The following is a 27,648-nucleotide window of genomic DNA, read 5'->3' as shown; positions in this document are numbered from 1 at the left end:
CATGTATTTTATTCAAAGTGTTATTATTGTTAGATACAACTTTTCAGCATCTTTTCTCGAATTGTGCATTGAAAAAATATCTCGTTTTTTGAGACGAGTCAAGGATCAACCTAATTTTTTGTATATTCATAAGAAATAAAGCACCGATCAACCAGGCCACAAATCATAAACCAAGATAAGTGGTAGTGAGAAGAAATAATATTTGATGAACATAGTAGGTGGGGGTAGGGCTTTCCATTTAATAATTTCCATATAAAACGTCCATATTGCAACACCACTTGAATAGCTATACCAGACTTCAAATAACTCGCGAGGATACTAGCAGAGAAGAACAGGTGGGTTTTAGACCCAATCGAGGCTACATAGATAAAATATTCGCGCTACGTCAGCTGATGGATGAACTTATTAGATGTAGAAAACGTGCGCTTTTCATTTTTATTGACTTTCGCTCGGGTTTCGACAGTATACACTGGCCCTCACTTTGGGTAGATTTCAAAGCCGAACACGTTCCTCTAAAAGCAGTTAAACTTATTGAGGAGTCTTTCGATGGTTCCATTAGCTGTGCTCGAGTATGAAGCGATTTGTCAAATACATATAAGGTTCAAGCTGGTGTTTCCCAAGGAGATGTCTCTCCATTGCTTTTCAACATAGTAGTAGATGCATTTTTTTTATTAACTATATCTTACATTAGATATGCTTAGTACAATCTTAATTTAGAAATTAATGTATTACTACTGTCTGTAAGGCAAAATCTTGGATCACTTCGTGTATCCATTTGATTTAGAGGTCATCATGCAGCTCTTCGTTGGTTACGAGCGATAAGCATAAGTGATTAATCGTAGAAATTTGTTTTGGGTAAGCTGGATTACTAGTTGGTTTGATGTCTTAGTACAACCCCATATTTGCACCCCATAGATCTAAATTGGCTTTATTGACTGATAAACCAATCTCCTTGATTTTAGATTAAGTTGAGAGTATCTTCCAACTAGTACAGTTGCTTGACTTTGAGTCTAATCTGCTCTGCTTTTTGTCTAACATGATGTTTCCACTTTAACCTATCATCGAGATATATACCGAAGTATTTGACTAATTCTGCATGACGAATCTGTATTCTGTCTATTAAACTTTATTTTCCAGTCTCTAGTCCATTTGTAGATCTTGTTAACTGCTACTTATACTTTTTCTACAGCTTGAGACAGAGATACATCTTTTACCGCGTGTCGATGGCAAATGTTCCAAGTACTAGTTCTTTTGTTGTTAGGATATTAGCAGTATAGAGCAGATATAGGAGTAGTCCAAGACACTAGCCTGTAGAACTCCAGCCGAAATAGGTTTAAATCTTGAGAATGCTCCTTCATGCGAGACTCCAGCAGTAGACAGTAATGCCGTGGTAGCAATTTGCTCATTTTGTATATTAATCCCAAATGTCATACCCAGTCAAAAGCTCGTGAGACGACCAGGAATATTGCAGGACAGTATTTCTTTTCTTCGAATGCCTTTTCTACAACCGCTGTTACTCTGTGCATTTGGTCGATTGTCGAGGGGTAATTTCGAAATCCGAACTGGAAATCTCGTATTTCTATAAAAGGTTTAATACTTTTTAAGTGCAGTTTCTCAAATAATGTTGATATCGCAAATAGCAGCGAAATACAACAGGTAACAGGTTTTTTAAGCATAATTATTCGAGCGACCTTAAGACATTCCATAACATGCTTTAGTCTCAAACATGCATTGAATATATATGTCAACATAAATATTGCTTTTCGCGGCAGCTGTTTTAATAACCCAGGTGAAATATCATCAATTCCTATAGCCTTTTTAGGACTGAAGTCAATTTCTGTGGCAACTTCCATTAGAGAAATGAGATTTACAGTTCGTCTAGTTGATAAACAGGATTTATATCTATATATATGTAGATTCTATGGTTGTGTATCTATTATTTGGTCGGAATACGTTAGCTAAATGTTCTGCGAATAATACAGCTTTTTCATCGTTGCGTCGAACCCATTAATTTTGATTATTTTTAATAGGCGGTACTCTAATAATTGGTCTTTTAAATTTCCGGGTTGCTTTCCATGGCAAGTAACTTTGTTTATCTTTTTTAATCTTTTGATTTGTCTGATTACTAATTTCATAAATCTTATTAGTAGTCGTAGTTTTGTCTACAGCATTTCTGGTTCTAAGCCATAATCTTCTAGCTTTTCGTCTTTCTTTTATCAATTTTATAATTTTAATGGGGGTAATTTACCTCACATTCTGACTTGTCTCTTGATGTTGTGGTAGTTTCTTTTGCAGCAGACTGAATTTGTTCAATTATATTTCGGGTTTGCAGTTCAAGATCGTATATACTTTTGAGTCTTACGTTTATACTGATTTGTTCCTGCATTATAAATTTAAACGTGTTCCAGTTGGTAAATTTGTTAGTAAGACTAGGTTTCTTGGTTTTTTTCAGAATTTTCGCGTCTAGTGTTAACAATACTGAAGTGTGATCAGATGATAGTTCGCACAAGCCCCCGATTTGTATTTGAATTGATGCCTTTCGAAATGTAAAAGTCCATTAGGTTTGATACCTTATTATTATGGGTTCACGCCCTGACTGATAGTTAAAATTAGTAATATTTATTGCTGCAAATAATGCGTTTCCTTTTCCAGGTATTATTAATCGCGAACCCCAGCTGCATGTTTAACAGATGCAATTATGCGAAAAGTTTTTAAAAAATTATTAATAGAATTAAAAAATTAAAAAATTAAAAATAGATGGCATTCAATATGATGCTACAAAGTCTTTGACCGATCTGACATTCGCTGATGATAGCGCTATATTCGCTGAAGAAAATGTTGAGTATAGTTCGAACCGTAGAAACATATGCCTTAAGAATTAATAAACATAAAAAAAACCTGACAACTAAGGGTTCGGCTGCTATTGTAAATCTCAACGGTATCCAGTTGGAGTTGGAGTGAAGGCGTTATTAATTGAAAGAGTCATACAGGAGAAAAAGTGGCATCAACCGCCGATGAACGAAGGCAAATGTGAAAATCATAAACTTTTGTGGCGAAATCTACCTTTTGTTCGCGTCCGGTCACCAACAGTGGCGGAATTTAGTGAGGAATATTGGAAATCCTGGTGCACCAACAGCAGCGAATTAGTTGAGAAGTAGACACTCTCCCCGAGCACCGGCTATGGATTGATAAAAATGATATGAAGTTATCAAGAATCGAGTCCATCGATTATACATCAATTGTATCAATGCAAATTTCTAACATGGAAAAAAATAGTGGCTAGCTATTGACAATATTTTGAATACGATTCTAATCTCTCACAATAAATACTAAATTTTTAATAAAAAGCAACGGATTTACTAAATATAAAATGTGTAATGGCCAATAGTTGCACCGGATAATAAAAAAATAGAAATACGTATAAAAAAGAGGCAACCAAAAAAATTTATTGATAAATTTTTCACCGGCTTAATAAATGTCCAACTAGATGTCTTTAAAAAATATATACTACACAAATAAAATTCAACATATTAATATTAAACGCTAACTAAAAACGTATTAATTGCAGATATTCTTTGATCTCGAGAAAACAACTGTGATTTTGTTTTCAGCTATTCAATATAGCTGTTGCAACATATATCGAAAAGTTACTGCTACTGTATAATACGATCCTGGTGTAACATAACAGGTCAATTGAAAAGTCCCCGGCCTACCATAGTAAATCACATTTTTTGACAAAATTAGTTTTTTTTATTTAACATAATTCCCTTCAAGGGTGATACACTGATTATAGCGACCCTCCAACTTTTTGATGCTATTTTTGTAGTACGATTTGTTCTTCGCTTCAAAATAGGCCTCAGTTTCGTCGATCACCTCTTCATTCGACGAAAATTTCTTCCCAGCTAGCATTCTTTTGAGATCTGAGAACAGGAAATAGTCGCTCGGGGTCAGATCTGGAGAATACAGTGGTGAGGAAGCAATTCGAAGTCCAATTCATGAATTATTTTTGCCATCGTTTTCACTGACTTGTAACACGGTGCATTGTCTTGGTGAAGCAGCAATTTCTTTTTCTTCAAATGGGGCCGTTTTTCTGCGATTTCGTCCTTCAAACGGTCCAATAACGCTATGTAATAGTCGCTGTTGATGGTCCTTCCTTTTTCAAGGTAGTCAATGAAAATTATTCCATGCGCATCCCAAAATACAGGCACCATAACCTTGTCAGCGAACTGTTGCATTTTTCCACGCTTTGGAGCGGATTCATCGTGTGCAGTCCACTCGGATAACTGTCGATTGGACTTCGGAGTGAAATGATGGATCCATGTTTCATCCATTGTCACATATCGATGCAAAAACTCGGGTTTATTACGCTTGCTAACACTGCTCTGAATCATCAACTTGTCGTTTTTTTTTGGTCAAAAGTGAGCTCGCGCGGCGCCCACTTTGGACAGAGCTTTCTCATACCCAAATATTCGTGAAAGATATAATGTACACGTTCAATTGATATCTTTAAAGTGTTTTGTTATTTCACTAGTGAACTACCAAATTTACGGTCATTCAAAACCATTTTGTAGATTTTTTAAATGTTTTCGTCGGTAACAACCTCTTTTGGGCATCCACAGCGTTCACTGTCTTCGGTACTCATTTTACTACGTCTAAACTTAGCATACCAATCCTTGATGGTTGATTTTCCTGGGGCAATGTCCGGAAACTCAGCATCAAGCCAATTTTTTGCTTCAATTGTATTTTTTCTGTTCAAAAACCAATATTTTATCAACACGCGAAATTCCTTTTTATCCATTTTTTTCACAATAACAAAAGTTGCTTTACTCGAAATGCTATAATTCACAAACTAATGATCCGACAGCTGTCAAATTTATACACGCATCTTTTGAAGGTTAGGGCTAACTAAAAAACATGTGGATTTAATTCTGGTAGCGCCATCTATGTGTCAGGCCGAGAATTTTTCAATTGACGTGTTATTCCATTTCTTGATACTTTACTAACAATACTTGATACTTTCAATAGCAAGAAATTTTCAATATACTAAAATATTAAATGCTTGCATGAGTTTTAATCAGTCATATCTATTAATGAAAATGCGAAATATCAATGTAAACAACCGTGAAACACCATACCCTAACTCTCAAATAGGATAGTTTTAGTGGAAAAATGGCTACCATACAAAATGACTGAAAATATATTGAACCGTTTCCTTGCAATTTCATTCTTTGCCAAGCGAAAAAGAAGAATTCCCTGTGGCGTATTGTGAATTGAGATGAAAAGTAGATCTACTATTACAGTTGCAAACGCCAAAAAATCATGGATTATTTCGAGAGAGCCTTCCATATTGACACTGAATCGGAATATTCATGATCATAGAGGATTAGTGTAGTGTATTATGAACCACTAAAACCGACTAAAACTATTACTGCAGACAAGAGAGTCTACTCATAAAGACGCCTGGCATGCCCACTTAAATTTGATTTTGCCATGTTGCCAATTCCTGTAAATTAAGTGCATATTTCAAGAATATAATATATATACCGCATATTTTCTAGGATTCATATTATTCATATTATTTTATATCCATTTCCTATGATATAATCTTAGAAGATCAAGCAAATGCTATAGTTTCTACTAACATAGATATCCCTATCTGGTCCTTTCAAAAATTTCTTGTTCAATTTTCTCACTGTGAGATATAACTCTAAAATTTTATTTTCACAGGCTCAATTTTATCTAAAATATGATGAATTAATTATAGAATTGAATACAATTTACAAAATTAAAACAGTGGAGTATATACTCATCTGGATGAAATATCCCCAAATGGCCATTGCTGCATAATATATAAAACTAAAACCAAAAACATAAAAACAAATAACAATATAATACTTAAGTCTAGATGCAAAATAAGTTAATAAAAGCAATACAAATGGTATATTAGGATTGTAGACCAGATTCATCTCTTGATCGCTTGTAAATGGTAACGTCACGAAATGAGAGGGAAACTACCGAAGTTTGCCGAATTTCGACTGGGCGTCTTTCAGAGTAGTTACTACTCAGCTCATTGCTTTACCTACTGACGTCATCTGAACAAATTAAAAGACGTATGGTTCCAAAAAAGACCAGCAATAGCCAGTATCTGACATTATATGATAACAATCATCCACACGTTGCAAGACCACTTTTTCAAATCGTTCCAGTATAACTTGGCTGGTACACGGTTTCAAAATTCTGAAAAAGCGCGAAAAAGATTCGATTATTGGATCGCGGTCAAACCAACATCCTTCTTTCAAAACGGTATCGCCATGTTGCTAGAGAGAAGTTCGGTTCCAACCTTCGTAGGGTGAAGACGTATTTTCAATACTCTCCAAGCTCTAGAAAGATACCTTTCTTTTAAAAAAACCCAGTATATTATTACGGTTATTTTAATTGAGTGTTAAAAACGCATAACAGATGCGGCTATCCGTCTCTCGCAGACCTAAAGTGTAGTGAATACGTGTTTACGTGACCAGACAAAAAGACTGCATCTCATTTTTATTAGTGTTTTAAAATTATTTCTCCTTATTTTACAACAGTCCTTTTGAAATTCATTTATAGTATTTTTGGTCAAAAACTAGTGCAAAAAATAACGTAAGTGAAAAATGAAGTGCGTGAAATAAACAATGTATTTATTTTATTTTTTTATCCTCTGGAAGTAAATAAAATAAAATATTAAAAATCTAAAAATGGCAAACCACAGCGATTCAACCAAATAACCTGCACACTTTGACATAAGATTAGAACAATCAGCAATAACGCAAACTCCACCATCAGAATGGACTACAGTCATTAACGAAAAACGATTGAGAAGTCCAGAAGAAGAAATCGCGAGGAAACAAATAAGAATCAGTGACTATTGGTTACAGAAACCGATAGAGACAAAAAACAGCTTTAGCAATCTGTCGGAAGAAATTTAAGAGAATATACAACCAAGCCCTGAAAAAGTTGTTCCGAAACCACCACCAATAACAGTCTCTAAGGTAGGAGTAATAAAACACATCCATGACCTATTGAAAACCATTACTACGAACTACACAATTAAAACAGTGAGCTATGAAACAATTAAAATCCAATTGTTCGAAGCGGATCACTTTAAAATTCTTGTAAAAGAATTAGATGAAAGAAACACCCAATACCATACATTCAGGTCAAAATCCGAGAGAACATTTAAATTCGTGTTAAAAGGATTACATCACAGGACGGACTTTAACACCATCAAGGTAGCACTAGCTGAAAAAGGCCACGAGGTCGTAAATGTTCACAATATATCATCGCACGACAAAAAAGCCTCTGCCTATGTTCTATATTGATATAAAACCTAATGGAAATAATAAGGCGGTGTATGAAATCACCAAATTGGAAAATAATATTATTAAATGCGAACTAAATGACTACGATGCGTGGTCTACTCACAACCGCCGTCAACAAACTTGCCTAATGCCTGAAACCAATAGCTACAAAATCGCCGTCCGGAATGGGCTCCAACAACACGCAAGGGAACTAAAAATGTTCGTAACTGAACAAAATATTGACGTTATGATGGTTTCCGAAACACACTTTTCGGACAAACATTATTTGAAAATTCCTAAATATAAACTTTATCATACAAATCACCATGATGATAAAGCACATGGAAGTACAGCCATAATAATTCGAGATGATATAAAGCATTTCGAAAAAGAAAAATTCCGCAAGGACTACCTGCAAGCCACCAGTATAACCATAGAGGATGTCCATGGACCATTAACAATTTCTGCGATTTATTGCCCACCCAAATATAACAACAAAGCAGAACAATTTCAAAAATTCTTCAGTACGCTAGGTAATAGATTTATAGCCGGAGGAGATTATAATGCAAAACATTTAATGTGAGGTTCAAGAATAATAACCTCAAAAGGTAGAGAACTGTTAAAAGCAATAAGGATAGATAACTTACAACATATCTCTATTGGTGAACCAACATATTGGCCTTCAGACAGAAATAAAAAACCAGATACAATAGATTTCTGTATTAGAAAAAATATTGATCCAAAAAAGTGTCAGGCAGAATCATATTTCGACCTGTCTTCTGATCATTCACCAATAATAGTAACAATTTCTTCAAAAATTACCATCAAAGATAAACCCCCTTCTCTGTGCAATAATAGAACTAATTGGCCCTCATTTAGAGAAAACTTAGACCGAAACATCCCTCTAAACTTACCGTTACAAACTGAAATGGATATTGAAATAGCCGCGAAACATTTCCAAGAAAAAATACACATATATCATGTACAATACAGAAAAAGATAGCAGAAAAAAGAAAGTTACGACGAAATTGGCAACACCAAAGGACTGAAGAGAATAAAAGAAAATTTAATAGGGCAATAAAAGAGCTGAAAGAACTTATCCAAATTGAACAAAACCAAGGCATTCAAGAATGCCTGGAAAACTCGACATCAACTGAGGCTACAGACTATTCGTTGTGGAAAGCAACAAAAAAGCTTAGGAGATCCCAGCAGCATAACCCACCTATTAAAACAAACGAAAATAATTGGACGAGAAGCAATAAAGAGGAGGCCGACATTTTCTCAAAACACTTAAAAAATGTTTTTAAACCTTTCCTGTCTTAGCTACATAAAGATGAGGAAAATAAAATTACTAGCTTTCTAGATTCGCCATTTCAAATCGATTTACCGCACGAGAAATTAACGGTCAAAAAAGTTAAACGAACAATAATGAGAGAGATTAATATTAAAAAAGCTAATGGTTATGACTTAATTACTGGCAAAATTTTAAAAGAACTATCAGAAAAGGGTATAAAACTATTAGCATTTATATTTAATGCTATGCTACGAATTAATTACTTCCCTAGTATCTGGAAAGTAGCTAAAATATTAATGATTCTTAAACCAGGAAAAATACCAGAAGATGTGACCTCCTACCGACCTATAAGTTTATTACCGATAATCTCGAAAGTTTTCGAGAAATTATACATAAAAAAGCTAAACTATATAATAGAAAAAAGAAAAATTATTCCAGAACATCAGTTTGGCTTTCGCAATAAGCATGGGACTATAGAACAAGTACATAGACTTGTAAACAAAATTATCGCTGACCTAAATGCCAAAAGATATTGTTCGGCTGCTTTTCTAGACATATCTCAGGCTTTTGACAAAGTATGGGATACGGGCTTGCAGGTTAAACTAAAGAAACTTCTCCCTCATCCGGACTATCAGTTACTAAAATCGTATCTCACTGATAGACATTTTATTGTAAATCAAGGCGATGAACATACCGAATTAAATCCCATATATTCAGGAGTTCCGCAAGGTAGTGTACTGGGTCCAGTACTGTATCTTCTGTATACGGCTGATCTACCCACCACAAAAATAACTACCGTGGCAACATATGCAGACGATACAGCAATCTTAGCATCCCATGAAGATCCAGTCACAGCATCAATAACCATACAAACCCACCTGGAGCAAATACAATTATGGTTGAAGACATGGCGCATATAACGTTTACCCTGCGTAGAAGAACATGTCCACCAGTTGTAAAATATCTTGGTATGCACTTGGATCAACGCCTAACCTGGAAGAAGCACATACTCTCTAAACGGAAACAACTGGGACTAAAATTATATCAAATGTATTGGCTCATCGGGCGCAAATCCAAGTTATCATTAGATAACAAGGTTTTGCTGTATGAGTCTATACTCAAGCCCATTTGGGCATATGGAATCCAACTATGGGGTACCGCAAGCAAATCTAATATATCCATCATTCAACGGTTCCAAAATAAGGTGTTGCGTGCCATTGTTGATGCTCCGTACCATATTTCAAATAAAGTGATACAACGCGATATTCCTCTAGAACCTATAACGAGTGTAATACAACGTGTTTGTCTGAAGTACTTCGAAAGAGTGTCAGTGCATCCCAATGTACTCGCTAATCAGCAAAATATGCGACGTGATAGTGAAGTACGTAGACTAAAACGTTTAACACCACCTGATCTAATTACTGGATATATGTAGACTTTAGAATAAGCTTTAAAATAAGACTAATTAATTAAGATAATATTTTATACAGAAGATTGCTTAATGAAGTGATTTTCTACATGCCATGTATATATAATATAGACATAAGGAATACTTATTGCCAATAGGGCAGATTGTGGACTCACGAAGAGTAATAAAAAAAAAATGTTGCTAGAAAGATAGCAGAAAGTTGTAGAAAATGGTGGAAAATGTTTTGCCGAAAACATATTGTACCGATTTTTCTAAATAAATACATTTTTAAAGCAGAATATATTGCGCACTTTTTTCTTTATATTCAGATTTCTTGGCAAATGGAAACATCAAAAACGTTATGGAAGTTTATTTTCCACTATTAACTTTACAAATAACTTGATTGTCTCTTCCATCCCTCAACATATCTAAAAAGTGACAAATTCTATCTTCTTCCGTTCTTGTAAATCTATCAGATGAGTGACTTCACGATAAGTGTTTCGACGAGTCCAATTTATCAATGACGCATAGATCCAACTGAATTTGAGCTTATTGCGATTGCGATTACAGCTTATTAACATGAACATAAGACTTTGTAAAAATCTCACAAGAAAAATTCAGAATTAGGTCAATCTCGGTGCAAAATTTCCTGCTGGAACCATATATGTATATCGTGTGGTGAAGCTCGTGTCGTTTAGCATCGTTCCACATATAGCAATTATATTTCAAAACTTAAAAACATAAGCTTCGTCGCTAAATACATTTTTTAATAAAATAAAAAATTATAAATACTTAATGCCAAATTAGTGTATTTAGTTAATTACAGTTTTAAAAATACAATTGAAACGGAAAGTTACATTTGTCATTATGGTAACATCTAGCTCTCAATTGACATATAAAGATCTCTTATAATTTCTGGCAATTCTTATTCAATAAAGCCGCGTTTTGAAATATTAAAATTCTGCAGTGAAGGAATTGTGACTTTACCAAAATATTGTTAAAAGATCCTTTATCAAAACTTATATTTTCGCCTAAGAACATAATAAAAACGGAATTATTTTTTCTCCAACCCAAATAAAAATAAATCATTAATATTTTAAAGTAGATAAAATAATATACTTACTATGTAAACAATCTATAATAATCTATAAAATATAATTTGTGGGAAACAAATATTACCAACAGACTAGCGTTGTCAAAATTGCGATCTTAATATATTACTAGAGCAAAATACAATTAAATGACAGATATAAATAATATAATATTAATTAATTAATATAATTTTACTCAGTAATTATATAAATTGATATAAAACTATAGTGATGTATTTATTACTTAATAGCAATCACAGTGGGAAGTATAATTTTCTCATAAGCCTTTAAAAATCCTTAAGAGATTGGTTTTGGAAAAACAACATTTTTAAATGAATCACTGTGAATAATTAATTTTGAGTATTAATAGACAATGCAATCGAAGATAAAATGATAATCAACAAAGTTTGACAACGTTGGGACTGCAGGTATACGTCGAGATAAGCTCATAATAGAGATGACAAACATTTGTTTGGTAGGGAACACTAACTTCTGTTCTTAATAATAATAATACTGTTAAATTATTGTTTTACTGTCTAGGTCAACCCTTTGATTAAGAAGTGACTTAGGTCTACACGGATTTGCATAATTAAAACGTTTTGTTGCAGATGAAAGTGGAAGCTGTGGAATGCGAGTATGACAAAAAAATTAAAGAGATAAAAGAAAGATTTGACAAACAGTTATCGGAAATCAGCAAAACGAACGATAACCTCATGAATAAAAAAGACGAGGAAATATCTCGATTAAATGACATTATTAAAAATCGTTGTGAACTGTACTTTGCTTAACTATTAATTAAGAGTCTAAAGTAACGTCGCTACATTTTCAGAGTAACAAATGAAATATCGGAATTGCATAAACAAATTAGCGCGTGCAAATGTGAGAAAAAAGTGCATTTGCTAAAAAAATGTGTTTCAAAAATGGACAAATTATTTCATCGCTCTGAAAAGGAATATATAAAGCAGATAGAGAAACTTAAACAAGAGTTAGATATCAAAGAAACTACCCTGCAGGTATTCAAATAACAAACTAACTTAACCTTTACATCATTACATTTTTGTTAAACTTGCATACTTTCTTTGTCACATTCAAACCTAAATTAAATCCATATTAACCATAAAAGTACTTTATTATGTAAATAATATTGAAAGCAAACATTGCATGTATAAGAAAAAGTCATTTACAAGATATAAAAAGAGTTTCATTAGTATTAAAAGTAAATACACACTTAATAACATTAAGTCTATAGTCATCTACTATAGTAAAGGCTCATCCCTAGGTTTCTGAAATTTCTTATTTCTGTTTCTTTTTGATTTAAACTTATTGCTAATTGTTGCAACTGTTGAATGCTGTATTGCCATTTCTTCATCTGTAATGTCTTTTTCTTTTTTCTTCTCGGCTTCTGTATATCTTTTATTATAATCATTCTCCATCATTTTTTCAACTTCAGGGTTCATTCCTCCAAATGAGAGTCGACCATCAACTAATCGTTTACACACCGTTATACTGGCAGGTCGAAATATTATATTTCCATTTTTCTTCATTTCTTCAGTTATTTCATGGGAATACATTTCCCTACTTTCTGCATTTTCTTCTTCCTTCGCAACTTTCTCTTTAGTTTTCTTCATAAATTTCATTTCCAAAATTGCTTTGGAAAGTTTCACTTCTTTTGCCATCTTTATGTTTATAAAAATCTATTACAATTTGAAACAAATTACAAAGGTTAGGTTGTTTTAAATGTCTTCTTATTTTCACCCTGGTGATATGTAAATGCTTTTTATAATCTTATTAATATTTTAGATACAGCTGAAAGCTCAAAAAGCTGATTTAATCACTCAAACCAATTTACATCGCCAGGAAGAATTTGATGTAATTTTAAACTCTTTAGAAGTTAAATATATAAAAATGCTAGAAGCTCACGAAAACCAATTGATGGATATGAAAAAACAAGATGATGATCGAATTAAAACATTAAAAGACCTTCTTATAAAACATGATATATCTTGTGATGTTATAAATATATAATTTTGTTTTTTAAATAAGAAAACACTATATTGTTTATGTGATTTTTATTTTAAATTCACCCGCTATTTAATAACTCTTGTCAGTTAGACACGATGGCAGCACCGTCGCCAAATATATCAAACTTTAGAACATGGCGAGTGGTACATGATGTGCATGATGTTAATACTAAATATATGTTATTAACAATGTCTAATACACCATCTACTCGTCGAAATGGAGCTCAAAAGATTCGTTTAACGAGTAAGTAAATAATTTAATGTGTCTTAAGTCTCAGATATGGATGTATAGAACTAGATATAGACTGTATTTAACTGTCAAACAATATGGCCTCATTGGTGGGACCTCCCAAGTACAATAAGTTTATGATGTAATAATATTAATTAAAACATTCTTTTGCAGTTCTTTGCGCTAGAAATTTAATCCGAAAAGATCTTTTTCGTAAGTATTTAATATGATCCAGATATTACGCTTTATTTACTTTAGTAATATTAATGCAGATCATTTAATTAATTGGTGATTTGACTGTCTCACTTGCATATTATAATAATTATTATAGATACTTCAAATTAATTATATATAATGTATTTTTTTTAATTTATTTAGGTCTTCCTGATCCATTTGCTAAAGTATCAGTGGATGGAAGTGGTCAATGTCATTCCACTGAAACTGTTAAAAACACACTAGATCCCAAATGGAATTCACATTATGATTTATATATTGGAAGAAATGATACTATTACTATTACAGTTTGGAACTATCGAAAAGTTCATAAAAAACAGGGTAGTGGCTTTTTGGGATGTGTCAAATTAGTGAATTCTTTAATTCAAAGACTAAAGGATACTGGTTGTAAGTACTTTGTTAATATGCATTAAACCTGTTAGTAATGAGTACCAATCTAGTAAAATAGGTGCCAGATGTACTTTAAAACTTTACTTAAACTGTTAATAATCTATTATTTATAAAGATTCTAATTTCTAAATAATATAAATATTTACTATAGGTATAAATATATTAGGTTGTTTTTTTATGGTTTGTTAAAAAATATATAATTTTAAGGTTTGAAATACATTATAAATACATTTTATTGTTCAATATAATTTACCTCAATGCCAGTACACTTTCCAGAAAAATAATTTAACGTTTTCAACACTAAAATGAGAAAATGTTCAGTTACTAGCTTATCAATACTTATTACAAATTATTGAGCATATGATTTCCTTTAAAATATGAAGATGATGTAAAATTTGGTGATTAGTTACAATTAATTCATTAATAATCTCATTTGTTTGTTCAGTTATATGATATAGTAATTTGACACATTTTTGATTAATTTCTAAACTCTAACTTGTTTATAATACTTACTCAATAAATTCACACCACTTCTTAAGATTTTGTAGTTCATGGATCATGGTGGTAGGCCCTAATCATAACCTTAATAATGCAATAATACAGAGGTAGAGTAAATGAGGCACTAATACATACAACTTTCTGATTAAAATTTAAAATCTGAACTAATTTCTATTAAATCTTTCTCGATTAATAATCTGATGAGTAATTGAAAAATATTGTAAACTAGTCTTATCAAACAAAAAATTTATTATCTATCCCTAATCCTTAAATAATATAAAATGTATTGCTCTATAACATCACAGATCAGTGTTTGGAATTAGGAAAAGCATCCCATGATGATAGTGAACCAGTAAGAGGGAAAATAATCATATCCTTACTTTCCCGCGATGGGCCATGTGGTGGCACTCCCTTAGCTATTGTAAGCCCCTTGGGTGACATTAGAGGACCTAATAATCCAGCAATAGATAACAACATTGCTGAAAATGAAAGTGTCACTGAGGAACTACCACCAGGATGGGAGGAAAGGAGAACTAGCAACGGTCGCCTCTATTATGTTAATCACGTGACTAAATCTACACAGTGGGTAAAACCACAGACAGGCGGAAAAGCCCGACTAGCAAGTGGAAATCGGAATAGAGCAACCAATAATAATAATAACAATCATAGCAACGGCCTTAATAACAACATGGAACCTAATAGGTGAGTACACATGAAGTAATCTTCAATTGCTTGAATTATTTTCGTTTCTGCGCTTTCACTTTTTGATGTGTTTAGTCTACCATCAAGGAGAGATACCTTGTGATCATAAACCGACGGTCGTCAGTTTGATGTTAACTTTTAAACAATACACTATATTAGAATATTAAAGTGATTCGGTTCTAAAAGGGTCTTTGGACCTACTAATACATCATGTGTGTAGATCTATTTTATTTGGCCGCATATGAAATTCCTAATTGTAATTTATTTACAAATGTTACCATCCAAATGAGGAAACTCTTTAGGTATGACAAATATCTTCCATTTGCTAATTAATCTTACAAAGTTATTCTCTCAATAATTTGCATTACTATAGATTCACAGTTTTTTAATGTGTATAATGACTAATTTATATTTTTTGTACGTGTTTTCGGTCAGGTTAACTTTATCTGATATCAATATATACCATAACATTTTTAATGAGGAGAGCGTGCGGAATTTGAATTTTTGATCTTCTAAAATTTAATTTAAGTTATTTATTTATAATTTTAAGTTAATTTATAGTTTATTTTTAATATATTTTTAATTATATATTATAAACGTTCTTCACGCCGATTAAAAAAATCAATGTCAAGGCTGATTTGACCGTCTATTATAAATTCCTATATTTGGTATTTTAAATTAAAAACAAGTTAATATTCTTATTATTGGAGTGCTGGAATTTCAGTTAGAACATTGAATGCTACCTGTACAAAAAATGATACTTGTTTTTTTATAACTTATATCATGTTATTTATATTCTAATTTAAATTATATTTAAGATATTTTTCAACTAACTCTGTTTCAGAAGTGAAGAATTCCCCACAAATCACCAGAATGAGATTCAACTATCTCTGACACCTGGATCGAGTACTTCTTCCGTTTCGCCAGTTATTAGCCCGCAACATAGTACTCCTGCATCGCCACTAGCCGTAGTAGACCCACTAAATATTTCATATTCTGTGACAAACAACGATAAAACCCACAGTACTTTTGATGTTTCTATTCCCTCAACTAGCTCAGCTGCTATGACCTCACCTAGCGTGTCCACAAGTGTTGCGCCACAAAACATGTCACATACTAATGCTCTTAGTCCACAAAGAGCACCACCGAGAGACCGTCGGGCTAGAAACGGAGAAGAGAGACGAGATGGAAGCAGCAGAAGAAGAGCTAGAAATAGAAATTCTGTCATGGCTGCTCAAGTTGCTGCCGCCGTTGGTCAGGTTATGGCAAATGGTGGGGCAGTTGGACAATCGAAATTAGATTTACCCATAGGATATGGTTAGTAACTTATTTTACTTTACAATTTCGATTTACCAAACTGTCATTTTATGCTGTTGAAATCTTATTTATACTTATATAAGCTTATTGCTTATCTTTATATTTATGGTAAAGATATCTTTAACAATTCTACTTATAATACTTTATCCCTAATCATTATTTTCAGGACTGTTTTAATAATCCTTACATTATTAATTATTTATAGTACTTACCAATTATTTTTAAATGGAGAAATGTGGTGTACATTTTAAGATAAATCATATATTATTGTTATACATCATAATTTTTTACAGAATTACGAACAACTCAGCAGGGTCAGGTTTATTTTTATCATATACCCTCTGGAGTATCAACATGGCATGATCCTAGAATACCTAAGGACTTAGCACCATTGAGTCTTGCCTTGGATCATTTGGGTCCATTACCATCTGGATGGGAAATGAGACACACTACCACAGGAAGGGTATGTGTTTCTTTTTTTTCTGTATGTACAGTAATAAAATAATATTTTGTAGACATATTTTGTTGATCATAATAGTCGGACGACGCAATTTACTGATCCGCGTCTAAATTCACAAATCCTCAATAATATCCTCAAACGCGTTAATCCTCATACTAGCCAGAGTTCCGCACCACCTCCTGTCAACACTCCATCAACTACCACAGCTACTACTACAACACCTACTACTAACCAGTCCAGTAGCAATGGTCATGTTTTACAACCGAATCCAGGTCCGGTATCCCCCAGAAATCGTTTTCACGATGATCTGCCACAGGTAATCTGCCAAATATATACTTTTTAATAACGTTATTATAAATTTTAACATTAATGTATTTACTAACTTAAGTTATTATTAGGGACTACTAGGTGAAGGAGAGCATTTGCCAAAATACAGGAGAGATTTGGTTGCCAAACTCAAAGTTCTTAGGGCGGAGTTGACTACTATGCAACCACAGAGTGGTCATTGTCGTTTAGAAGTATCTAGGAATGAAGTGTTTGAAGAGAGTTATAGGTAAAAAAAATATATAAATGTTATTTTAACTTAGTTTTCTTTTTACTCATGTTAATTTTAGACTTATAATGAAAATGCGTCCAAAAGATATGAGAAAAAGACTAATGGTAAAATTCCGAGGAGAAGAAGGACTGGATTATGGCGGTGTAGCGAGAGAGTGGCTACATCTTCTTTCAAGAGAAATGTTAAATCCCCAATATGGATTGTTTCAATACAGCAGAGAGGACCACTATACTCTACAAATAAATCCAGATTCTTCAGTTAATCCTGAACATCTATCCTACTTTCATTTTGTAGGACGTATTCTTGGAATAGCTGTATTTCATAATCATCAATTAGAAGGCGGCTTTACACTTCCGTTTTATAAGCAGCTGTTAAATAAACCAATCACATTACAAGATATTGAAGGTGTAGATCCTGAATTACACAGAAGTCTTACATGGATGTTGTAAGTTTATCTTATTTCAGTTATGTAAAGCTCTAATAATGAGTATTTCAGGGAAAATAATATAGACGGTGTGTTAGACACGACATTTTCGGTAGAAAACAATAGTTTTGGGGTCGTGAAAGTACACGAACTGAAACCTGGCGGTGCTACAGTCACAGTAACTGAAGATAACAAAAGAGAATATGTAAAACTTTATGTTAATTACAGGTCAGTATTCATTCCATGTCAATTAGCTAATCATTTTCAATATCCTATTCTTAAGATTTATGCGTGGGATTGAACAACAATTCTTGGCTCTTCAGAAGGGTTTTACAGAACTAATACCACCAGCATCCTTAAGACCATTTGACGAAAGGGAATTAGAACTAGTAATTAGTGGGATTGGTGAGTCTTGACAAATAATGATTTAATGATTTCAATAATATGAGAGAAATATATATAAATATATTGTATTCATATATAGATAAATAAAATTTATGACGAAAATATATATTTGCAGGATCGATAGATATAGCTGATTGGCGTTCCCATACTAGATTAAAGCATTGCACTCCAGAAACGCCAGTTGTACAATGGTTTTGGCAAGCTGTGGAGTCATATTCTGAAGAAATGCGAGCAAGGCTTTTACAATTTGTTACTGGTAGTTCAAGGGTGCCCTTACAAGGCTTCAAGGCCCTTCAAGGTACAACCATACATATTTTAAATTCAATATTCTATATACAATTGAACTGTAGGTAGCACTGGAGCGGCTAGTCCTCGACTTTTTACTATTCACTGTATAGATGCCCCGCCACAGAACTTGCCCAAAGCCCACACTTGTTTCAACAGAATCGACATACCTCCTTATGAATCATATCAAGTGTTACTAGAGAAGTTAACGCAAGCTGTTGAAGAAACTTGCGGTTTTGCTGTAGAATGATGAATAACTTAAGAGGTAAAAACGGCAAGCTTTACGCTTAATTAGGTTTATAATAATTCGTATTGGTAACTAATATTATATTACTATTTATTTATTTTTCAGGCGATACTTGTTCTGCTGCGAACAATATATCACTCTTGAGAATGCATCAGTTAAAACTAGAACAAAGTGCATTTTGCTTTGGGAGACTGTAAAAGTGCCTTTTCACCTCTGCCTTCACTGTTTTGACTTTCAAAGTGCCTACATGCTAGTCAATTCCACAGTACGAACTACTTCTAGAACATACACTTGTTGGAGAAAATATTACAATCAGCTTAAAAAAGGCGTGCCTCACCCATAAAAATTCAATTATCTATAGAAGCAATATTATCTAGTGATGCAATATTATTTTTAAAGTGGCCCATTTCTTACTCATCGAAACCTCAAAAATGGTCTGTTGTAACTCTAATATAACAAATTGGGTTTAAGACAGATGTTCATCTATGTGATTGGTATGCAGCCCCATAAAAATACGTGCCTATTTTGTATAAATTATAATTACTTGTAGATGCAATATAGAGATTTGATTACATATCAAGCATAATAATAAAAGACGAAAAATGACATTTATTAGGGTAAAATATTACAATCTTAATGATTATATATATTAGCGAAAATGTATTTTGATATAGTTATTTATGAGGTATTTTATCTAAATCGATCTGTTAAAAATTGTTATAATAACTGAGTAATTTTATTGTTTGTTTTTGGAAATGGAAAATTGAGGCTGCTATGTGATACTGAGTATACTTCCATTACAAATACCGTCTCTTTTAAATACTGCAACATTCACAACATGAAAATTTGAGTCTGCTCAAACCGTATAATTTCGTTAATAAGGCAAATACATAATGGAGATCAGCTAACGCTCAAAAATTACCTTTATGTCCTAGTAAGGATACAGCATCCTTATATTTTAATCATTACCAATACATATATTTTACATAACGAGTATTATTGTCAAAAATATATAATTTTAGAATCTCGGTACGGATTGGTTTACGTTTGGAGATTTGTCAGCTGCTAAGCAACGGCAATAATATAATAATAAAATTCACGCCGATTTTTTGTGACTATTTAAACTACCGTTATAGTGCACATCTTGCCAAAACTATTATTTTTCTAGCTAAAGCAAAAAGAGTAGCTCTTTTTTGCCTTTGGTGTTAAATACTCACTACATTAATTAATTAGGATTTTGTTTAGAAGTGCAATGGGATATTAAGACGCATTTTTTATGATTTTAAAGTTGTTTTACAATTAATTTCATACACATTTTTTACATGTAAAAAGCAGAATTGTGATTTATTTATAGATTGTAAATACATTTATCAACAAAGTATATTCAGACTTGGTATTGTTAAGTATATATATCATTTGAAAAATGGAGAAGCCTATTTTTCTATTGCACATAAGATCAAACTTACACATTAATTATACATTTTAAACCCGTTTTATCACCTTTTATTTGTTAATTATTTGTTATATATTAATTAGTTTTTGTATAAATTTGAGATACGAAATACTCTGTACATATCTGCTAAGATTTTTAAAATAATCTTCAAATTATATTACAAAGTATTTGTTTGTATATTCTGTATAATAAATATTGAACCCAGTGATAAATAATTTTTATTATATTTTACACCTAAAATTTCATTTGGATCTGTTGAATCAAAGTGATATGAATTACGGCTTGACATTTTTACATGATTCATTATCTTTTAAATTATAATATTCGTTATATTCTATTATCGTGATAAAAAAAACTCAAAAGTAACGTAATCCAATTTGTGAATTGATATCACCAAGTGTAAATGATACCTGATAAAATTGATCATTATTTCATGAGATTAAATTGCCATAAGCCTACAGTAGTTTACATTGGAGGGATCGTATTTTAGGGTTTCTTAATGTCATAGGTCGCAAGGTTGTCAATAAGCCGCAATCGACCAAATGCCCTTAAAGTCAACATAACCGGCCACCGTTCAAGTTCGGATCTCTAATCCGTACTACTTAGATAAGCTGCGACTGATATTTGAACAATGTTAACATTCCATACAAAGGGGGATAGATGGAACTCTCAAGTAATAAAAAATCCTTAATACCTTATATATAGGTCACTTCTTTTAAGTTAACGTCGGCCCACACTAAATAATCCAGTAATAAACATTTTCTTAGCGCAAAACTACTCAGCTTTAAGGGTTCCACAGAGGCGAAATAAATAATTTATTTGGAATGGAAAGACAATCACTTTAATTTATAATTGTATTTCTTTACATGTTTGCATCAAAAACGATAATCAATAATCAACTATTGTAAAAAATACGATTCCGATAAAAAGATTAAACAAAATTTCAATCAAGAAATATTTCAAAAGTTAATTTGCTTCATCATAGCTCGATCGTAAAAATAAATCGGAGTGTATACATTCAAAAAAAAAGGTCTATGATAACCTCTCGTAAAACAATAAATATGCTTGAGCAGATAAAACTTTCGATTCGGAAACGTCCGACACGTATGAGTCACTAATGTAGTACCATTTTCCGCTTGGGGGCTCCACGTTTCCTTGAGCACCTTCTAGCTCCTTAATTTTCTCTTTTTGGTTCTTAGGTATAAAGTTCCATCTGGGACTATTTTCATCTAATTGAGGCCTAACTTTTATATAAGAGACATAATGACCACCATGGATCGAGCCACTGTGCTCTACAACACCATATAAAGAATATAGAACTTTCTTTTGATCTGGTACAAAGCTGGGAAGGCTTTGCGCCCTTTTAGAACAGAAAGGACCAAGGTCCAATGATGTTGAGAATTTTACAAATTTGTTTACTTTAGTAGAACGAAAACGATATACCTGCAATAAATAAATTAAATTAATTCTAAATTGGCATCCAGTTGCTTAAACCATCCAAATTACTATTATTAAATATATTTTTGTTTTTACAAATGGTATAAATAGTAAAGTTCTTCACCTGAAATCTTTTAAGATGTAATATTAAAACTGCTGGTGGGTTGTATATAAGCAATTGCTTAGAAGCATCTCTGTATACTGTCTTTTTAGGAACTTCATTTGAACGTTTTGTGCACATATCACAACCCACTTTGTTTGTGCCCATCATTAGTTCACACTCAGTAAACTGATTAAGACAAGATTCTACAGAACACTCGCCTTCTTCACATTGATATCTAGATGCTAAGGTACCAGAATACTCTTTGATATCTTCATAATCATCATCGTCTTGATCCATCTTTAAAAGAAGAACAGATTTAACATAATGAATATGCATATATGTTGATTAAAAGCAATCACACCAAAAAAATTCGTTAAAAGTTGTTCAGCTCTGTAAACATACCATTTCAGCTGGTTCTGGAACACATGCACCAGCAATATTTTGGCCACAATTATTATCACATGAGTTTATTTTAGCAGAATCTCCATCATTTAATAAACTAAGCTTTTCTAAATCTGCTTTAATATCTACATTTTTGTTATCTCCTACAAAAGCCAGTCTTGACATTGGTCTTTGGAAAGAACTGAAATAAAAATAATTACAATCAAACCACACATGAAATAGCTATTAAATACCTATTGCCTATGCCATATTCATCATCCTCAGTATTATTTCCTAATAATGGACTGCCCATGTCAACATTAGTTTCACTAGAAGCTGGGCTATTTTCCGGACTGTTTGGTGATATACATGGTATATTTTTCTGACTGGGAACAGTGGGGCTTGGTACACCACTGTCACTGGGATTCATTCTATTAGGCGAGTTCATTCGATGATTATTAGAATCAGGACTACTATTCTCTATTTTATCAGAATTGTAACCAGACTCTGGTGCCTTCGGTAGAAAGTCTTCAGGTGGTGGTAATAGAATAACATTGTTGCAAGAATCCTGTTTATCAGATAATAACATATAGTTAATAGAAAAGGCATATTTAGAAAAAATGGTAGATCACCTCAGTATTATCTTCAATATCTGCATCAGATTCTTCACTATCAGACTTTTCCATTGATATATCTGAGATGGTAGCATTAGATGAATTAAGATTTACATTATTATTTCTGTGTTGCTTTTGTTTCTTACTCTTTTTTCGTTCAGCTCTTTTTTCTTTTTTGATTTGATGTTTGGAAGGTTTGTTATCTTCTAATTCATCTGCTTTTCTTCTTAAAATAGGAGCTACTTGTTTCTCGGAAATCGGTAAGCTATAATAAAATGTACTATTTACAACTATTTTAAAAATTTATATTGTAAAAAAACATGTTTTCATTCCAGATTATCCAATTATATAATGTTCTAAAATTACCTTAAATCTAAGAAATATTCATCTCTATGAGACACATATTGACATACTTGACACTGAAGAGTGCTAACTAAAACGCCTCTAAAAACTTGCTCTGTGGCAAGTAACATATCTGACACTTGTTGTCCATAAAATTTTACTATTTGTTTCTTTTCATTATCAACAGTAGAAGGATCTGTTTTTCGACTATAACCTATTAAATAATATAAAATTTTCATAAAACTTCAAAATCATAGCAAGTGAAAACTCCTCGGTCCAATCTACAGATAGTTTCATATATAAATATGGATATGAAACATTAAGATATTTCTACAATCATACAATAGTATATTCGTAACGCAGTTTTACCTATTTTTAAAACAATTTAAAAATAATTTGATCATTAAAGTTGTATTAAACTTATGTGACATAATAATGTCCAATTAAAATCAACAGTTTCAAGTAATAAATAGAGATAGATAGATAATAGAGAAGCTATATGAATCTAAGTGATGCTCAGATATCCATATTTTCGGAAAAAAAAATTATAAATAGTAATGATCTAATCTAAGACAGAACTTTTTGAGAGTATTTATAAGACCAATGCAGAATATGTCAAAAGAACTTGATTATATTATATTTTCATGAAAATTTTTGTACATTTGCAGTTTATTTTTTTAGTGCAATATGTGTGAATAGATTAGACCGGAATATTTTCAGCTAATTATTAATTTTAACCAACCTAATTTCTCCAATATAACAGCTTTAAATCTTTTTTGATCTTCTTCTCTTACAGCTTCAAGTAAATGACGTAACAATTCATGTGAATCATGCTGTTCACCACTGCCAAACTGTGGCATCCTAGAACCTAATTTTTGCAGTAAATTTCTTGGATTATAGACTTCATTTCTGCCATTTTGTAGTTCCCCTAGTGTTTCTGCCAAAGTTTGCATAATGGGACGCCATCTTTCAGTTTCACCTAAAATAATAAGGAACATATTTAATATTTAAAATATTTTATATTTATTTATGTAATTTAAACAAAACTTAATACACCATATAATAAATAGATGTCATGAATAATTTTACCTTCTAATGGTTCCAATGTGATTTCTTCCTTGTCTTTGATTTTCAGTTGTCCACCTGGCAATCGAAATGATTGGCTATTTTTTGTGTCCTGCAATAATTTTAGTAAGTAAGGTGTTTGTCCTAAACATTGCATCACTGAATTAAAGAAACAAGTGTTGCCTAAATTTGTTAAACCCCTTGCTCTTGGAAGTCCACCCCCAATTGGTGTCGGAACTTTTGGCACAGTGCCTGTTGTAGGAGAAATAATGGGCAGTGTTAGAGCAACATCAATAGCCTAAAAAGTTTTGTTTTTAAACAATCTACTTCAGTACAAGAAGATATACATTCAAGAAGTAATACATTAATTATATACCTTATCAATTATCGATGCCTCTTGGTTTACTTTTGTTTTTCTATGTTTCTTTAAATAATCAACAACATCTACAAGTTTTTTCTTAGCAGTGGCATTCACTTCATCATCACAGTCGTAGCACCATATGCTCCAATTTGTTGTGTTTATACATAAGGAATGGGAATCTGAATGGGGTGTACTGTAGTGTTTTAAAGCATGTCTATTTTTCATTCTACCACAAGCTTGGTTGCCACATTTTAAACACATCCACAAAGACAAATCCAGCTCAAAATCGGCCAGATCTGGGTCAATAGGCGAATTTTGACACTCTTCACAATCAGACAAAAGACTTGATTTTGTCAAATACTTCCTTATTTTATTGAAATCCAATGATTTATTAATATGGCTACATTCTGCATTGTTTTGATTCTCGTCTCCTGATTCAGACGTTTCGTCTTCGTTATTTGGATCTCTTTGGTGCTTTTTCTTACCCATCTTCAGCAACAAAATTAATTAATTGACTCTGTAAGCTACACGTTTTAGGTAACCTCAACACTAACAAATTAACTGCTTTAGATTAATAATGAATTAAACTACTTACAGTTCACACACCAATTATAAGGATCTGAACTATATTAAATTAAAGATTATGTTATGTTCGATATACTACGGACTAAGAAAAAACCATATTCATTAAATTTTCTGTAATTACTTGACAATGTCAAATTTATGACAGATGTCAATTGTAAACGAATTGTATAAATTCTTCATACTCAAAGCAATTGTCTATACAAGTAAATAGACATTTTTTGAAATGTTAAACTTTCGTAAAAATGTATTCGAGAAACAATGATCATACGCAGCCAGGTTATTGGCGCGATTGGGATGGTTTTTCTTATCGGGTTTTACACAGTTTTCTGTTTTTGTTTCTACCACAAAATAATAGTTTCCGACAGCCATCGAAATTTCGAGCAGGACAGGGGCTAATGGAGCACCTTGCGGGTCTCCTGCGGAAATTTGTTTTCAAGAGGAGACTGCGTCACCGATCCTCATTTGAAAGGATCTACCAGACCGTGGTGCCATACTTGATCGAAAGCTTTGGAAACATCTAAAAATATGGCTCCAGTTTTTCGACCTCTTCTTAATGCCTGGTGGATTGTTGCTGCGACGCGAGCAGTTTGATGAAGGATTGAATATTTGGCACGGAAACCGATTCGTTCGTTCGGGTTTAGGCATCTGAGAAGCTGTGTAAAGCGTGTAATATCGCTTTTTCGGCAAGTTTGGAACTGCTTCTGTAATTTCATACTGCCTCATTTATAGATCGCAGCTAAATGTTCAACCGCAAACGCTGTCTAACCGTAAACGTAGTGATGTATTTAGATATACAAGCTCCGTCAGGTATCATTTCGACATTTGAAAAAGAACAAAACAGAGTTCTCTATGAAACAAAATAACCGTTAATTAAAATGTACTCTACATTCTTTGAAAAAAAGTTGAAATATTATAGATTGATAAAATATTGAAGCTGATAGAGATTATATATATCTTATAACGTAAAACAAATATTGTATTTATATTAACAAAGTTTACAATTTTTTTTTCTCACTTAATCAAGTTTTGGAATATTTGAATTTAATCATAGCATTTATGAGTCTTTTTCAAGTATTATACACAGTACTTATTACAAATAAAATATTTTTATATGATAATGAAAGTCAAATGAGGATTAAAAATAAGTTAAAAATTCATGTAATAATAAATGCAAAACTAATGTTTTTAGATAAAAACATTTTCAATGCATATACAAATACCAAATACAATATTTATCAAATACAAAATTGATTGAACTAATGAATACTATAACACTATTGCAAATAAGCGACGTAAGAGGTAACAGGGTAAAAGTTGCCACTACAGTGAAATTATATGACAAAGTTATTGGTTTTAATGGACAGAGTGGCCTAAGAGTCCTCATAGATTTCCTGAATTAATTCAAGAAAAATTTATGATTGAAAAAAATTTTTAATTCGGAAAATTCAACATTTTTAGTATTAACTCCAAGTACATATATTAAGATGTGTGTTTACAAGTTTGTTAAACTGAATAACAGGTGATTTTAAAGGTTCATTTAAATAATGACAATATAATTTATAATTATTAAATGATTCATGTTTTTCAATTATTTTTATTCATAGTCCAGTTCGAAAATGTATACCTATAGAATTTATTTCGGATTGATGATGCGTCAGAACTTCGGTATTTATTATTTGATTTTGTTATTGCAAAGTTTCGATTACAAGAAAAATGTAGATACACACATCCAACCATTATCTGATAAGATAACTAAAAATAGACATGGACTCATCTATTAAACTCATATAAAAACCTGTTAATCTTTGGAATAATTTAGTTTTGACAACTTATTTTCGACAGACGACTTAACATAATGCATCCTGGAGGACCTGGTAGACCCGGCGGACCACATGGGGGTGGCCCAGGTGGCCATCACGGTGGTCCTGGTGGCTTTGGCGGCCCTGGCAGTTTTGGAGGTCCCGGTGGGCATGGCGGCCCCGGTGGACATGGCGGCCCCGGTAGTCATGGCGGCCCTGGTGGATTTGGAGGTCCTGGTGGATTTGGAGGTCCTGGTGGTCCTGGTGGCCCTGGCGGCTTTGGTGGGCCTGGAGGTAGACCTAGTGGAGGTCCCGGAGGACCAGGTGGTCCAGGTAATGATCTTAAAATAAATTGGAATTGTATTGTATTTCCAATTTAATATATCGATTTTACTTTCTGCAATAAAAAACAAAATTAAAAATATTTTATTCACAGTATTTATTCATTGTTTTAGGTGGCCGTTGGTAAACAAAACTTCCAGGATTCACTATCAAGATTATTTAATTATGGATTTAACAAATAATTTGTAAAACACACAAAAACAATATAATAAGAAAATAAATAATATAAACATTAATCAAAGTGCAATTATTAAAACGTGTGGAATATTAA

The 27,648-nt window shown here is 32.4% G+C and overlaps 4 protein-coding genes and 1 long non-coding RNA gene across 13 annotated transcripts in view; 3 read left to right on the top strand and 2 right to left on the bottom strand.

Annotated features, from left to right (window-relative positions):
- Positions 1-13,186, top strand: part of LOC143206843 (uncharacterized) — a 58,215-nt gene extending 45,029 nt beyond the window's left edge. Inside the window, exons 5-7 of the mRNA XM_076419642.1 lie at positions 11,736-11,902; positions 11,957-12,140; positions 12,928-13,186. Coding sequence (XP_076275757.1) covers positions 11,736-11,902; positions 11,957-12,140; positions 12,928-13,152 — 576 coding nt within the window. The 3' untranslated portion in view covers positions 13,153-13,186. The remainder of the gene's footprint in view (positions 1-11,735; positions 11,903-11,956; positions 12,141-12,927) is intronic.
- Positions 12,238-12,890, bottom strand: Mpp6 (M-phase phosphoprotein 6). Its single transcript, XM_076419643.1, has one exon. It carries the CDS (start codon positions 12,801-12,803, stop codon positions 12,384-12,386), a length of 420 nt encoding a protein of 139 aa, XP_076275758.1. The 5' UTR covers positions 12,804-12,890; the 3' UTR covers positions 12,238-12,383.
- A 62-nt stretch (positions 13,187-13,248) lies between the features above and the next one.
- Positions 13,249-20,560, top strand: Smurf (SMAD specific E3 ubiquitin protein ligase). Of its 2 annotated transcripts, XR_013008549.1 has the most exons (15): positions 13,249-13,392; positions 13,552-13,590; positions 13,756-13,998; positions 14,805-15,201; positions 16,046-16,518; positions 16,812-16,981; positions 17,034-17,294; positions 17,377-17,531; positions 17,593-17,979; positions 18,031-18,186; positions 18,242-18,363; positions 18,479-18,661; positions 18,714-18,913; positions 19,001-19,389; positions 19,446-20,560. XR_013008549.1 is itself a non-coding variant. In XM_076419631.1 (14 exons), the coding sequence occupies exons 1-13, from the start codon at positions 13,326-13,328 to the stop codon at positions 18,896-18,898; spliced, it is 2,838 nt and encodes a 945-aa protein (XP_076275746.1). In that variant the 5' UTR covers positions 13,249-13,325; the 3' UTR covers positions 18,899-18,913; positions 19,001-20,560. The 2 variants fall into 2 exon arrangements, 1 of the variants encoding a protein (XP_076275746.1); XM_076419631.1 differs by having other exon boundaries at positions 19,001-20,560.
- Positions 20,561-21,162: 602 nt separating this feature from the next.
- Usp16-45 (Ubiquitin specific protease 16/45) lies at positions 21,163-25,385 on the bottom strand. 8 transcript variants are annotated; one of them, XM_076419637.1, is made up of 11 exons: positions 25,258-25,385; positions 24,667-25,200; positions 24,315-24,588; positions 23,968-24,204; positions 23,250-23,439; positions 23,030-23,148; positions 22,902-22,963; positions 22,524-22,837; positions 22,291-22,471; positions 21,910-22,185; positions 21,163-21,791 (listed from the first exon to the last, which is right to left on the bottom strand). In XM_076419637.1, exons 2-11 carry the CDS (start codon positions 25,138-25,140, stop codon positions 21,381-21,383), a joined length of 2,538 nt encoding a protein of 845 aa, XP_076275752.1. In that variant the 5' UTR covers positions 25,141-25,200; positions 25,258-25,385; the 3' UTR covers positions 21,163-21,380. The 8 variants fall into 8 exon arrangements, with proteins under 8 accessions (XP_076275752.1, XP_076275753.1, XP_076275755.1 ...); XM_076419638.1 differs by having other exon boundaries at positions 24,667-25,212; positions 25,258-25,379; XM_076419640.1 differs by having other exon boundaries at positions 24,667-25,175; positions 25,247-25,374.
- LOC143206845 (uncharacterized) lies at positions 25,380-27,618 on the top strand. Its single transcript, XR_013008550.1, has 2 exons — positions 25,380-27,368; positions 27,491-27,618. It is a non-coding gene; the product is annotated as an uncharacterized LOC143206845 (long non-coding RNA).
- Positions 27,619-27,648: the final 30 nt, after the last annotated feature.

Source organism: Rhynchophorus ferrugineus, unplaced genomic scaffold (genome assembly GCF_030347505.1).
Source record: "Rhynchophorus ferrugineus isolate W39M unplaced genomic scaffold, kcgeb_rfMv2 rfM1, whole genome shotgun sequence".
NCBI lineage: Eukaryota > Metazoa > Arthropoda > Insecta > Coleoptera > Curculionidae > Rhynchophorus > Rhynchophorus ferrugineus.
The sequence above is the reverse complement of the archived record's forward strand: the minus strand, read 5'-3'. Positions and strand labels throughout refer to the sequence as shown.